General features: G+C 36.1%; 1 protein-coding gene across 2 annotated transcripts; it reads right to left on the reverse strand.

Annotated features, from left to right (window-relative positions):
- Positions 1-3333: 3333 nt before the first annotated feature.
- Positions 3334-13973, reverse strand: LOC124640405. Of its 2 annotated transcripts, none has more exons than XM_047178180.1 (6): positions 13556-13973; positions 4767-4859; positions 4534-4681; positions 4332-4410; positions 3941-4121; positions 3334-3668 (listed from the first exon to the last, which is right to left on the reverse strand). In XM_047178180.1, the coding sequence occupies exons 1-6, from the start codon at positions 13644-13646 to the stop codon at positions 3520-3522; spliced, it is 741 nt and encodes a 246-aa protein (XP_047034136.1). In that variant the 5' UTR covers positions 13647-13973; the 3' UTR covers positions 3334-3519. The 2 variants fall into 2 exon arrangements, with proteins under 2 accessions (XP_047034136.1, XP_047034126.1); XM_047178170.1 differs by having other exon boundaries at positions 3929-4121; positions 13556-13801.
- Between the last annotated feature and the right edge of the window lie 2401 nt (positions 13974-16374).

Genomic DNA, 16374 nt, shown 5'->3' on the forward strand with positions numbered 1-16374 from the left:
CGCGGAGTGTCGGACACAGGCAGGCGGAACCTGGTTGCAATACTAGTGCACGTAGTTAGTACGGAAGAGGGCGAAATTATTATTTTAAACGTTTAGTTCTCCACTTTACATTAGTTACATTCCGTGCCCTTGTAACAACAAGCAAGAGATCCCGCGTCTTCCAGGCAATTGTACATATTAAGATTTCGATTCATTCTCGAGATTAGACTGAGAACGTGGGTTTATGAATATCACGTTACTATCAACAATAATAACTGCACGTCGATACGCATAACATGTTTAAACTACGAGGAGTTCGGACACAAGGGCGCGGAACTATCTCGCTGTAGCAAGTGTAAACACATGCGACTACGTCCCGCCAGACTACCCGCTAATAGTATTCAATCACTATGTTTATTTATACAATTATTTGCGTTATCAGGGCCCCGATTCTCCTAATTTTACTTAAGCAACATTCGATTGACGTTCGACTCGATTCGACTGAGATCCGATCCCGACTCGATTACGATTGAAGCGTATGTGGCATTCCGCTATTTTTTCTTTGAAATAAACATTTTTAACCTTTTCTGTCATTCAATAATGAATCATTTTGTCTGCAAATGATTTACGATTGCAAAATGATTGTACAGCAAACTACCGTATAGACCAAAATTTCCAAAATAGCAGACCAATCGTACGCCAATCAAATGTCAATCAAATACGATTGGTCTTTTATTAGTAGCAGAATGCCCGATATGGTTAAAACTGCTATTGCGATTAGATTTCTATTCGATTTTGACATTATTAACTTAGGAGAATCGGGCCCCAGGACGGTTCGTGATTACACCTGTCGACAAAACAACAAAAGGGATGGCTGCTAGCTTTTATATTGGACTGTTTAAATCCTTATCATACACGAAGAAATTCTTTTGGAATTAATTTGATCGTGTTAACGCTCATAAATTATAACGATATTAATTTAACTTTTCTTAATGAACAGTCAAAAATAATCTTTCTTACTTTTTCAAGAATTGCGCACCATCTCCTTTTGTTGATGTATATGTACGAATTCGATTTAATGTCAGTAAACCTGTACAGTACGTCAGCTCTGTTGTGCTATAACGTTTTCAATGAAATGAAATCTTACTACAAATGAATTTAGAACATTTTTCGTTTCAACATCGTTATCATTAAGTTTTATTTCGATTTGATAGGATTTTATCTTTTTCGTTTGAATATTGTATGAAGAAAATTTTGTTACAAATATCTTTTTGAAATCATAAAAAATAAGTAAGCATTTGTTTTTGCGGCGCTCGTGAAGTATCTTATTCTAAAATGACAAGCTTTTGATATCTGCAAGATACTTTAGTTACCTCATGTCATGTTCCTTAAATATCTTCGTGAAATCGGTGGATGTACTATCGAGTTCGTTGATATACCTAGCATTTTAATGCAGCGGACAAACTGCCTAGTTGAGGAATATCGGTACCTGAATGTCGATCTTTAAGGAACACAATCATGTAATCAACGGGTAGGCAGTAGCCTATGCAACCGTTTTGTTCGGCTTGATGCCGCCCTTCCGTAGGGGTGGCAGTTTAATTTTAAATTGTTTACGACACAAATTCTGGGGCCAAACGTACGAGAAAAAGAAGTACAAATTATTAACAAAAATTTTCTCGTAATTTAGTTAAGGTTTTACGCTACTTCCATAGTAGGCGTCATTCGATGTTTCGTTCTTTACGAATGAGTTTGTTAACACTGAGCAATGGTTATGTTAACGCATTACACTATATAATGTTAGTGCAGGTTGACTTCACTGGCTTTTTAATATATTGAAATTATTTATTGCAATCGCGCATGTCTGGTATATCAAAAATCAATAAATTGGAAATATGATTAGTATTTATATAAAATCAGCAGTCTGCCAGTACATTATTAACAGTCTGTCTTACGAAACAGTTTATCTGGCCAATTTTACCATGAGGTAGGTCCAATATAAATTAAATCATAGAGTATCTGTCGAGACCCCGTAAACCAGACCGTTTATATTTACTGTTAGCAGACTGCCTTCCTAATCAATCCTGTAATTTGTTAAGATAGCCTCATAATTTTACGCTTACATAATAGCTGTCAGTATTTTTATATTTCAGTTGAATGCATTGGAATATACTCATAACTTGTTTCCACTCTGCTTCGATAGTTTGATGAGGATCTCAAATTAAAATGTTCGTATTGTTTGTCTAAGTTAATATGTGAAACTATCGACGTGGGGCACAACTGTTACAACGATTTTAGTCCGTACATAATAACGTCAGTTCGACGGTCCACAGGGTCCTAATGTAGTATTTCAATACAGACAATATTAAACTTAAATTGGAACTTCAGATTGAGTGGCGACGTAGACCCACTGTTTACAATTTGTGGTGCGGGATACACACAGATATCACTGGTAGTATTCTATCTTATTTCTTGTCTGTAGATGTACTTATTTTGTTTATAAGCTGCGAGGTAGCCTAGTGTGAACATTGTCAATGAAAGGGTTGTAACCAGACAAGTTAAGTTTTGCTCGTAGATGCAGAATGTCTGCTGTATAATATGAACTGGAGACTTCATCGGCAAGTTTTGTGTAATACTTTATCTGGTTTTAATGTAACAAATTGAAGGTGCAATGTTATAAATATGTATTTATATAGTTCGGCCATTCAGAGAATGCGTTCCTGACACGTCGCGATTGAACTGACGACGTAACTACATTCATTGATTATTGATATAATAATGTTGTTTTAATGCTCCTCAATTGTTAAAACGGTAAACAACCAGCAAAAATATTTTTATCGTAACTGCAACGCCATTGCAAAGTTACGTCGTCAGTTCAATCGCGACGTGTCAGGAACGCATTCTCTGAATGGCCGAACTATAGTGTGTGTGAGCGCGGGAGGGACGGAGAGCGGAACTCGCTCGGAGGTAACGATACGCTTGTTTGCGCCATTTGTTGTTGGTGTGAGGCCTGTTTGATTTGTATTCATTTGTGTTGAAAGACTGAGGTTGATTATTCCAGTTTCGACGAACGTGCGAGTTATTTGTTGATTGAATTTAAATATAAAGTCATATATATAGTTAGGTTATATTTTTTAATAAATATAATATTGAGATATGTAATATATTCGTGTCTTTTTTTTGCGTCCTTGCCCTGACTAGTCACAACCTATGAGGTTTGTATTAGTTCCCTTATAGTTTTTAAACTAATTCTTTGTCCATAGCGAAAACAGTTTTTATGATAGTTTGGCGCGTATTATAAAACCACTAATGTAAAGTTCTAAAAGTAGGTAAGGGAATGAAAGCAAATTCCTTCAATGAAAATATATGACTAGTTTATTGTCTGCCTTAAACAAATTAACGATGAACCCAATTGATTTTGTAAAGTATGACTAAAATTAATATCCCTTAATATAAGGTGATGATGATGAATATTCCATTCCTAAAAATAAGTTCATATATACAAACTGGCACTTAAAAATTCAACACTTAAAGCTAAGAACTTCATCTTATAAAGTTATCGATGGGGAAGTCCTTGAAGGACGTGCTCCAGATGTCGGTGAAGGCTGTGCTGACCAGGTCGTTGATAAGTGGCCTGATGACCGCGAAGCCTGGCTTCCACGTCGCATTGATCAAGCGGTCCAGCATGCGCTCTGAAAAGGCAGAGAAATGACGATAGAAACCTCCAAAAAGTACAAGGTTCGATGCCATCTACCATTACTTCCGGGCACTTAAAAATCCTTATAAAAAGTAGTTCGTGCATGAGCCTTACAGACAAACGTGAATCAAATGTGATTATCATCTAGCTCTTAAGTATATAATTACCGTCACATCAATACTCTACGGTGCAAACTACAAAAAACGGTGCAATCTACTCACTACCCCAAAAGCGGTAGTCTGGAAAGTATCTTACGCATATAACTACCAAGTATTCCGTTCCCCCTGACGAGGTTGCCGACATGTATCTCCATGTCTCCGATGTGGTCCACTTCGACGTGCACATCGACGCCAGCGCCGTTACGCTTGATGCGCGTCGTTTGCGAGTAGTCCCGGAGCGTCATGTTCCAGTGACCCGACCGGAGGACGCCTAGACCGAATGCGTCACCCTGGAAAGTGGAGCCTTATTGAAGGTTTCTGATAATTCCTATCTGGATGCCTTTAGTGAAGTAACTAGCAAAAAATAATGAAAAGTAAGTGGGCTCTATCAATCTTATTTATTACTGTCAGTTATGGGCTAGTGCCTATGGCTTATGCTTATGAAGCTTATGGGAATGTGGCTAGTGGCTAGCTTTTAAAGGGGTTGTCACTTGACTTACCTTGAATTCGTAGTTACCTTCGAGCCATTTTTCTGGGAAGTATTGTGAGTAAACTATGCGCTGGTTCTCCCAGTCAGTTCTGGAAAAAATATTCGGTATCACTAGGAAATTCAGATTTTTCATTTAAGAAGGAAGAGAAAGATGAGATTTGTTTTTTGAACTTTGCCTAGGTATATCTTAAAAATTATAAACTTCAGCTCACTTGTATTTAGTGACTGTAGACTGCGACCATCCTCTTTCGTATACATTGTTCAGCGTGAGTGTGTATCCGATTCCATTGATAGCACGGGTCTGTTTGATCTCACGCGCGAAGTGGGGATCAAAGGGCGCCACGCCCATTTCTGGTATGCCTGAAACATGACGATTACATTTATTGATTTTTATACACAGGCATACGTAGAGGTCTGTATCTGTATGATTATCGGAGGTACTCACCAATTTTAAAATAAGGTCGAACCTTATTGAAGGCTCTCTTTATGCACCCATCAAAGTCTGGTGAAGATTTCTTGCATGCTGCAAATATTCTTTCTGAAAAACATAAATAATAATGATATGTAAGTAGGCTTACATATTGAATTGAAAATTACATATTGAAGAGATAGGTACCTATTTAACTTGTTGATCAGATTTAAGAAAACATTATCTGAATACGTCATAGTCTTAAGATTATTAGGGTAAGTAGTTGTAATCAGAGACGGATCGATCTCTTAAAATAGGTTGTGGGACTATCCAATCAGCATAGACTAGTTACAGATTAAGACCCCTCGGAGGTGTACTTAGGACGACTTAGTCAGGTAGGTACTGGATAAACAGACGCTATTGTGTCATCGTCATTAGAAGTCATAGAATTGGAATAGCAGTTTACAAAATTTACAAAATAGAAATGCTAACAATAACGTGTCCGGTCCCAAACATTTATTGTGTAAAATGGTTTTGGCTAGCTGAACGGTTTTGTCCTCGTAATAGTATTTCGACCACTAATGGTGTGCGTAACCTCTGGGTGTTGAGTGACCCTGACAGCTTGTGTGAACTATTGTCATTCGATTGCTAGGTCTTCTTGGCGATGAAATTAGTATTTTTTTATGTTATTGGGTCTCATTTGGTTGGTTAGCTGGTTTCTGAGTTGAGGACAAAATTTTAATAAAATGGACCACTTTAAAATGTGTATTGCAATGTACTGCATTAATTAATGAACTTCAAGATTATTATTACCTTGGCGTTCATTAATTAATGCAGTGCATTAGTTAATTCAAAAAGCAGTTGTTGGTAAGTACCTAATTCGATTTGGGTTCCTTCCTCATTGTTTCACGTATGTTTTCTTTTAAATACACTAGATAATATAGACTATGTATATCGGTACAGTAATTGAAATTCATGTTCAAATCTCAACTCTCCGAGATCGGATAAAAATAAAGCTAACGTGGGATTCCAATTTTAGAATAATAAGCAAAAGCTCTTAAAGTCTAGGTACATATTATTTTTTTACCTACTTAGTACCTATAAGTAAGTCGTTACGGGTAGTCAGAAGCCAGTAAGTCTGACACCAGTCTAACCAAGGGGTATCGGGTTGCCCGGGTAACTGGGTTGAGGAGGTCAGATAGGCAGTCGCTTCTTGTAAAGCAAGGTACTCAGCTGAATCCGGTTAGACTGGAAGCCGACCCCAACATAGTTTGGGAAACAGGCTCGGAGGATGGAGTACCTATAAGTAAGTACCTACCTATATGTTTTGAATTAACACATCTGAGATCATCTCTATTCCACTTGGTATTTTCCTAGCAATTCATGGTGGGGTACACTGTTGCACAATGTTAAATACAATAAACAAACAAGCGACATTCATTATCGAAAAATTCCACACCGAATCGTTGCAAAACTCTATAACTAGGACAGATTGCAGTTTGCCATCACATTCACAAAACAACCTCCAGATGCAAGTATGTATACATTTTACCAATATCGTGGAGGTATTTATTTAATTATCACACTACAGTTTCAATTCTTATGTAATTTGAATATCAGCTTACAGTAGAAGTTACAGTTTGGCAACGAAACGAGGACACCAGTGAACTGGCCAATTACAAAAATGGCCCGTTTTGAAATTGTCTCGATCGATCTGAGACTTGTTTGCTCTTGAAGAAAGTTGATTGTCAATAATTATCGCATTGAATTCATTTTGTAATAAAATCAGCAGGGATGTATAAATATCATAATTGGTAAATAACAATAGTAGGTACGTATGTAATCTAGAAACATTTTGGTAACTTTTATTTACCTCGACCGAAAGAACAATGTTTCTGTTCCGTGGTGATTCTAAATAACTTCTCCAAGTAATTATGAGGAACATTTTAATTGGTACATAAAAATCAAGTAGATATGTAGGACTAAAAAGATATAGGAACACAACAGATTTATGGTAGATACCTAGACGTGCGTGCCAGAGCAGTTTCTCATGAAAGAAACTGTGATTTAAGTTGTCATAAAATATATATTTTGCAAAGTTCGATACGTGCATGGAGATAAATGCATTGTTCGTTATTATTTTATGGTTGCGAAACTGTTATTTTGCATGAATAATAGATACAATGTGTTACAAAATAAACGAATAGTTGAATAAAAAATATGATAAATCTGCTAGAATCCTTTGCATTTTCGACTTTGGACTTGATTAGCAGAAGTTTGGTTACCTATTAAATATTTAATTTTATTAACTTTGTGGTTTATCCTTCTAACATGCTCTTCCTCATGGAATAACAACAAAATTTTCCAAAGAAACATATAGGACGAACCTTGGCTGTTCTTTGCGTCACTATTTGTTGATGCTCAGATGAGCAAAGCAAGTCGCCATCTTGCTCAATGCATTCGTTACGAAAACCTCAACATTTCATATATCTGTCGACATGATACTTATGGATTCAATGCTGTGATCTTTGAACCTTCAAGAGCAGTATCGGTACAAAGTACATATCGATTATTTAGATGTAGGTACCTACTTCATAAAAAAAAATGTATTGCCAGTCACGTACGCAATAGGAAGCTTTAAGTTTCTTTTGTGCATTCCTCCCATCTAACTACTTTAAAAAAGGATTTTATAATGCAAAATGACCATCAATTTAGCACTGTAATCGCAATGGTAATCCGTAATTTGAAAGGCTGAGAGCAAGTACCTATAGCAAATTAATTGATGGTATGTACGTTTTGGTAAGTGCTCTTGATAAGCCTCTTTCAAGATTAAAAACCTTTCGTAGCCAGAACGGAGTATGAACTTTTCAAAATACCAAGTTTAATGTAATTGAAGAACCAATAGATTTGTTATTATGGCACCTAAAGGTCCGTCATTAAGTTTTATAGCCCGGAGCGATTCTGCAACGTTGGGCAATGGTCGCACATGATGTAACCGGTAATGCATCCGCAGTAATAGCAGTTATGGTCACTATACCATTAGGTGACCCGTAATGGTGTGCCTGCTTTTATGTCAAGGAGCCAGCACTGGGGAATAGCCAAGGATAAGGCCTAAGTACCTATGTAAAGGTAGCATTAAATATTCTGTTAAAATTTACAACTACTTACAGAGTACTGTAACGTAGTTAGAAACTTTTTCATTTGTAAGGTTTTATTCGTGAGATATTTTTGATACTGACCGGGCAATCATTTCAAATGTATTCGATTTGTTCCATAGAATAAGTTTTTATATTGAAGTATGTGACTTCACCCCCGAGTCAGCGAATAAACGCAAAGTTAAAGTTATTATTGAATGTTTTAATTTAATATCCTGAAGATCCCCGGTTCCTAGCGCACCACGCGCTAATGTACCTAATTGATTAATTATGTACGTATAATTAAATAGCTTCTTCAAAATCAGAAACGCGATGTTGATACTTATTGGTTGTTGTTGTGTTGTACATGAAATTATTTTTATACTTATATAAATGCAAAAGCTCACGTAATAATGTGTGGAAGGTTTAATGCGATCTGAGTATGAGTTCGAGACAGTTTTTGTCTATCGAAACTATCTGCTACTACTGCTAGGAAATGGTTTATAAATGCAAAACAATAAACATGTAACATTTCGAGAATGTCAATGTTAACTTTGAGCAGGAAAATTACCAAAATACTTTTTGCTTTTGAATAAGATTAAGTGCATATATGTTCAAATATTCTGGTGATAGTTTAGTCATTTTGAAAATGTCAAGTTCAAGTATAAGTTCACTAATACCTACTAATGGCAATTTTCGAATATCTAAAAAGTGGTTTGCTGGAAACTTCTTTTGAGTCAGTAACAAACATTTGAAATATTGAATTTGTCGATTGTTTTATTTGTAAATTAAAAGTAGACAGATTAATAATACAATGCAGCAGCACCTTTTAAAGGACTTGCATAATGCATAAGCTGAGCTAAAATTTATTCGGTTATCTAATTCAATAGTAGCAATAAATAATGAACGACGAAGGTGTCTATACCTTAGCATTATAAACATATTAGCACGTCTATGTTTATGGACGCCAATTCTTTGAAATACCTAACCATAACACATATACTGTAAAATCCTTAGAAATGTTACCTACATAACAAATTGTAGACATTTGAAACATCCTAAACTTTTAGGGTAAAAGAATACATAAGCACTGCCCCAGGGGTTCAGTCCCTGTATGGCAATACCAGTAGCGGATTTACAAATTTGTCGCTAGTAGGCCATTCAATTTTTGCCGCCCCTAATGATTGTGAACTTAATGATGACATTTCTGTCAGTTACTAGATTATTTTTGCAACCCGCTATGTAACGAAGAGTTTAATGTTGACCTAACAAGTTTATCTGACAGCGACTTTAAAGCGTAAAACCTCTGTAACTTTTAAACGGCTCAATTGATTTTCAGGAAACATGTCTAAGAACACTCGCCCGTAAAACACCTGTAATACCAAAAAAAAACTAAATTGAAATCGGTTCATTCGTTCGGATACTATGATCAGTGGCGTACGCCGCATCGGGTGGCACCCGGGGCGGACTACCTATTGAGCATACCCCCCAAAAAAAAACGACACAATATAATCACGGACTAAAATTGTAATTGAAGTACTTAAAAATCGTGTAGAAATCATTCATGGTGCTTTTTGCTAGGTTTAACATAAAGAAACCGGAGTCATACCACTGCAAAGTTATAAAGCGCTAGCTAGCTTTATAAAAACCAGTGTCAAGTAAAAAAGCCGTGAGCGCAGCGAGCGCAAAATTTTTAAGTTTTAGAATAGTAAAGTACCAAAACGAGTTTATAAAACCGGCCTAAAGTGAAAAAATCGCGAGCGTAGCGAGCGCGAAATTTTTTAGTTTTGGGACACAAACGTACCCAAACAAGTGTGAAAAACAACCACTGCAAAGAGAAGAAGCCGCGAGCGTAGCGAGCGCGAAATTTGTGATTTTTGGGACGCAATGATATCTAAAGAAATTAGAAAAAAGTAACTGTCAAGTGAAAGGCGAAATTTTTGAGTCTTGGAACACAAAAATACTCAAACAAGTTTGAAAAAAAACAATGTAAAGTGAAAAAGTTGCGAGCGCAGCGAGCGCGAAATTTTTTGAGTTTTGGGACACAAAAGCGAAATTATTTGGGGCACAAAAGTCCTCCACCTCCTGAACAGCTTAGAAATCGTCAGCGTAGAGCGTCAGTTGTTTTTGCTACTTCGGTGCTTTAACTTTTTGTTAGATTGGACTCAAAGAGCGCAGAATAAACCAGAAATGATGAAGGAACCGCGAGCGAAGCGAGCGGATCTTTCAATTTATTTTTATTGAAACGCTATTGGAATATTTTAAAATTCATGATCACATAAACCTTAGCATATATTACAGTGCATTTATTAATCGTTTATTTATATATGGATTGTGTACTCGTATAATTCTAAAAAAAAACTGTAAAAAAATTAGCAAAATTTGCCGCCCCTCTAAATCTGCCGCCCTAGGCACTGGCCTACTTGGCCTATTGGTAAATCCGCCACTGGGCAATACGTAGGTGAAATGTCAAGAAGTACCTTTTCTGTGTAAGGCCCTGAGGCCCTTGGTGTAACTGCCTACTGGGAACCCTTTTGGTGTTTGGCCGAGTTAAGTTACCCGCCTATTGTTAACGCATAACATATTTTATGGGTATTACGTACATATTTTATAGTCGTGTTTGAGTATAACGGTTGAGAATTGCTCAAGACAATAAGATGCGGTAACCGCTATAGATATTTCTAGCAAGAGGGGACTTCCTACTTCATCTTCAAGTGTCGTCGCAAGGCAATTTTACATAAAAGTAGAACACGGTTTCAATTCAAGATGAGCACTTCATAGTATATTGGTTCAACCGAGCAAATTCTTGTTGGTAAGCAGAATTATGTTGTAATTTCAAGGTTTGAAGTGTGGTTAAGGGACTATTTGGGAAGGGAAGGGACGATTAAAAAAAAATTGCAGCAGCACTGCAGTTTGATTTGTTTAGATTCAGTTTAACAGTATCTCTTCAATTTGCACTCTTATGAGTGCAAATTACCGGGACAATATATAATGTTTTATACGCATCTAATATGTATCTTACCTAGCTTAACGTTTTAATAAACTGTTTAATAATCTTCTTATATTCCTAATCTTTTTTCTCTGATTCGTTCTATCTTCAACATCACTATCGAATACTCGAGACTCAATTGTATCTTTTACTACAACATACCCTTCATCTATTCCTCTCTATTCCAATAAACTGATAATGGTGATATACTGGTAAGGTTGTGCAAGCCCTGAAGGTTAATCCATTAAATTATTATGGAAAATTCGAGAGAATCAACTTTTAAGTAAACAGTTTAGCTCTGAAGGTTATTCAAACATTTCATGCAAATATAAAACATTGAACAAGTCTGATAGTTTACATTTATTTAACACTACGATGTTGATAACATTTCTTATTTGTTTAGATTTAGGCACTACTTATTTCCCAGATTTCGCAAAAGTATCTTAGCCTCTTAATCAACGAGAACTTTATTTACGTATCTTATCGTAATAACAACGTTTTCTGACGGTAAAACAATTGCCATCTACAACCATCACCGTTCTTCCTATAGAAATGTTCAACTCGATAGCAACTCGAGAGTATCTCGACAACAACTCGACACCAAGTACGACAACCTGTTCAACTGACGATAGCTCACTTGCATAATATCTTGTTGATGCTGTCTTATTGGGTCAACTATGCGGATTTTGTTTCTCCAATGTATGTCGAGGTGTATGCATATATGTACAACAACTTGCAATATGTTGATTTCTTAGTAATAATTTCGACTTTAGGGTCAAGTTTCAGGAAAACATTTACCTAGTATTTTGCTGTATATGTTACCGATAAAATTGCATAACATGTTCATATCCTGTATCTGATATCTTGTAGATACTCCAAGTTCTTGATTTTACGATTATTCATCGTTAGTGACTGTTAGAAGAGGATACAAAAATGGAGCAGCGTTAGAAAGAAGAAAAACAAGTGAGTGGCGTTCAAGTTAACAATTGACCTGACATAGGTAGTTACTCTTGAGTCATAAGTAGTTCTATAGCTCCCTTCTATCCTCTACTCTCGCACTATTGCCATTACAAACGTTCGCCAAATTATTGCTGATTCTAGCAATGCAATTTGCTTAATAAACTAAGATATAGATCTAAATGTAAAACCTCATGTCGAATGGTTAACCTTGACAGAAATTACCATTGCTCCACTTGGGAAACAGCCGGCTTTAGATGCGTTTACTTGAAGCTCGCTTATGCAAGTATGGTATGCACAGTCATGTGGTCACCGACATTACGATTTCAATGATATTAACTAATTGTGTAGCTGGATATAAAATGAGTTCTAATTAAGTGGATATAGCAGAATATAGAGCAGGCATACGTGAAGTTTTTTTGTAAAGATTTGGGTTTTTTGAGGGTTTTTCCAAAGAATTACCGCGGCCATAAAAAGCAAAGGAAAAATTTGAAATACTGACAGGCAGTGTTAGATAAAAGTTACAAATAAGATCTTATGCTTTCTGCATTATTGATAAGCATGCAATTTAGGAGCGAAGACATTTGGTAACATGCGTTTTAAGTAACAAAAACACTTTAGGTAATATATGTACCTACATTCAATATTAGTGTAAGAAGTGACGCCGAAGATAGAGCCAAGTGGAGACGAAAGATCAGACAACCTGCTCCCAACGTGGGACACATAACAGGAAGATCGAGAGACATAGGTAGTAACTACCGAAAGCTCTACTACTTCGTTAGCAAAGGTTAATTTAACTAAAACTATTATTAAACATGTCGCTGGTTTTCCTCAAAAGCTTACGCAAATCTGCAAGTATTATGAAGGGCTAGTACACTAGTAATACTGAAATCCCATGAAAGAGCGACTAAAATCACTATTCACAAATCATCATCAACCTTTTTCACTACTCCACTACAGGGTATAAGCCTCAAGGACATTAAGGGCTTTTATTAAAAGGATCATGGTGGGTTCTAGCCAGTAAGAGTCTGACACTCCCTCACACTGCATCCATAGCGGGAGGGATATTGATGATTTCCTACAATATAAAAAAACAAGTACACAAGATATGATAGGTTTGCTACAATGTGTAGCATCTAAGCGAGATGCTCATAAGCATGCTACGCAGGATTCTAACTAAATAAAAATGCTTCATCAAGAGTGTAAAAGTATTGTAATCTGTCAGTTTATTTTTTGAAGGAGAAAAATTAATAAAATATAAAACATAACACACACACAAAAAGTTCCGACTGTACAGGTTTTAGTCCGCCACAAATGTATACAATATGTACTCTTCTAATTAGACCGCTTCAGCAGTACACCGTGAAGATATTCGACCGTGATCGTTACGCCTTGCCAATTATTGGTGACGAAACTCTACACGTGTGGGTATGAGAAAAGTTTCCCTTAAGGTCCTTGAAGTAAGCAGTTTGAAGATGCGTAGAATTTTGTGGTACTTAACAAACATTTTAACAGCACGAGATTTAGAAAAATCCAACACCAATAGAAGATTATTATGCAGGGTATATAAGAATTCAATAACGATAGGTAATGTTTTTGTTACCTACATACTAAAGATCGAGTGAACTATAGGTAACGTATATGGGTCTCTACTACTCTTCTATTCCCTACCCTCGAGTGCAACAGCGGTTATATTATGTATATTATGATATGAATGTAAATAATAATTTAATCTATTTACGTACCGATTTCGACAACTTCCTTATCGCCCTTCGTGAAATGCAGGCAGCACACCACTAACGCACTTACGCTGATTAAAAAACTTAATGACTGCATTTTTCCAGGATATTGTTAATTTAACATTAATCAGAACTATAATATTATGTTTCCAATACGCCACTTATTTGAAAATAAGAAAATGCAACAATTTTTTTTCAATTTTTTTTAATGTATTTATTTTCGATAAATATTGAGCTAATCGTTTTTATTGTAGGCTCACGGAGCTATGGTCAAGCGCAATCTGAGTACGTCTCGAAAGTGCACGCCCCTACCAAGGCAGCTCGTTGCGACACCCGGTTGTCACTGAAGTGCTCTAGCGGTTGCAGACCGATACACTATGACTTTGTTTATGTAAACAAACTGTTAGGACACCTAGTTTGAGCTGAAATTTTGGACACAGCTGTCCGTCGACGTAATACTGCGAAGAATGAGCTGAAATTTTGATGACTTAATAGTATTTATATAGTCTGACAACTGAAATGGTAACCGCTATGGGCTAGTTTCTCACTTACTCACATGAATGAGTGGTAATTTTAGATTTGTAGAAAACATACACTTTTGTTACAAAAATATGTACCTATGTGAAATAACTAACTCGATAGAATCCAAGGTTTATTGTGCAAATATTTGGAAGACGAGTGTCAATTTCTTGTCTGGGAAGAGATTGGAAAAGTCTTTCGGCTATTATTAGTAACTTGATAATCAAATAAAACTTCTACATAAAATAAAACCACTATGGCTACATAAGCTACTAAGGGCCCGCATACTTAAGATTAATTGTAATTTCTTCGTAATTCGCAAAGCATATCTACCTAATTCCTCGAACATATCCAACATGTATGCAAGTGTTTCCTTTGACGCCTCACTCCTCAGGCTACATGACGTAAGATATGGCACAATACTATCTTCTATAGCGTATAATAAACAGATGCATACATATAGTACAATGTAGTAACTATATATGTTACTGTTACGGAGGTTCTTGTGTAACTAATGCTCAGACAAATGAGCTATACCCATATGTGATGCATTGCCTTCATGACAGGAAGAAAATCTGTTGCAATCGTTATCTTGATTGTTTGATATTTCACAGATTTTATTCAATCTCACAAAATTAGAGATTAGAATTGTAGTTTCACTTTTTGCCTGGGCTCATATAAAATCAATAGCTAGGGTGCTACACCTGTCCACGAGGTAAAAAAACAGAGCTCTTACCAATTAAATCATTCATTCATAATGTACAGTTCTTATATCCGGATTAAGGTAACTTGATGCCCGGGCCCTAAGCAATCTTTTCCTTTGAGCCCCCAATCCTGAACTACGAAGTGCGTGAGCGCAATCTTTTGTAAGAAAGCAAATGCAAAAACAGAGGCAAATACAGTTTCAGGACCCAAAACAAAAATTAAGTAAAAGTGCGACTTTTCCCATGTTTTGTAAACTCAAGACGAAAACACAGAAAGGTAAGCTATAGTGTTTGTAGGTATAATTTTTAATTTGAAAAAGAAATGCGATTTTTAAATTGTAAAATGGACGTTTGAGAGCAGTTTTTTGGTCCCTTGTTGCCCTAAGCAGCTAGTTTTCTTATGGGCCAATCCAGGTCTGCTCAGGTTACTCTAAGTATTTGCCTTCAAATAAAAAGATATGTTTGGTTGTATTGTATTTATGTAATATTTTTATACATATTTGATACATATTTTTTTCTGTTGGGCAAGTAAGATGGATATGGATGGTCCAGGATCCGAACTCCCCTGCCTTCCCACTTTATACGTATGTGCTGTTTCTTTATGAAAGCGCCATCTGTATTCTTACTTGAAACTTGTTCTAGCATTTGTTATGCTGCGTTAAGTTGAGTCGCTAACTTGGGAAATCAGTTACTGAGCGTTTTCGGTAGATGGATAGTGGTGTAATATCTAAATTAGAAAATCAAGTCTAGCAATCCTTTGAACGAGTTTCGCGTTTCCCAGCTATCATAAAATTTTTTTAGCATTGTCTGTCTACATATCATTCTTTTACGGTTTTACCGGGTATTTCTCCCTTTTTGGTATTCATTCACCCAAGATTAGATCTATCCGAACTTAATGGTGGCTCGCAACAAAGGACAATGGGCACAAATATATGGGACCTGGTATACCCCACCAATAGGAATGTCATATATATCATTGGATAGGCCTTTTTATGTAGGACAAGATTTACTATAACAGCTTTGCTGAAATGTTTGTCCGTTCTGAGATATAGATCAAAAACTGTGCTAAAGTTAGAACTAAGTAATCTATTGATACCTCAAGTTTTTAAAGGAAAATCTAAGTACTAATAACTTTAAGTCTTGTAAGTACTACTGTGCCCGTTAGGATCCATAATTGTTACTATTATGTAGCATTTCAACCTTTTATTGTACCAACTGGATGTTGGGCGTAGTGAGAAACCGCACCAATAGGAAAGTCATACATATCATTGGATAGGTCTTTTTAACTGGTACAACATTTACTATGACAGCTTTGTTCTATTGTTTGTCCGTTCTGAGATATAGATTACAAACAATCTTAAAACTGATGCTAATCAATACTGTAATCTGATTTTCTTTCATACAAGACTTACACTTAGTAGTTCTTAGATTTTCCTTTAAAAACTTGAGTTATCAATAGATTACTTAGTTCTAACTTTTGCACAGTTTTTGATCTATATCTCAGAACGGACAAACATTTCAGCAAAGCTGTCATAGTAAATATTGTTCTACATAAAAAGGCCTATCCAATGATATATATGACATTGCTATTGGTGGGGTATA

The sequence above is a fragment of the Helicoverpa zea genome, chromosome 2, assembly GCF_022581195.2.
Source record: "Helicoverpa zea isolate HzStark_Cry1AcR chromosome 2, ilHelZeax1.1, whole genome shotgun sequence".
Classification (NCBI taxonomy): Eukaryota; Metazoa; Arthropoda; class Insecta; order Lepidoptera; family Noctuidae; genus Helicoverpa; species Helicoverpa zea.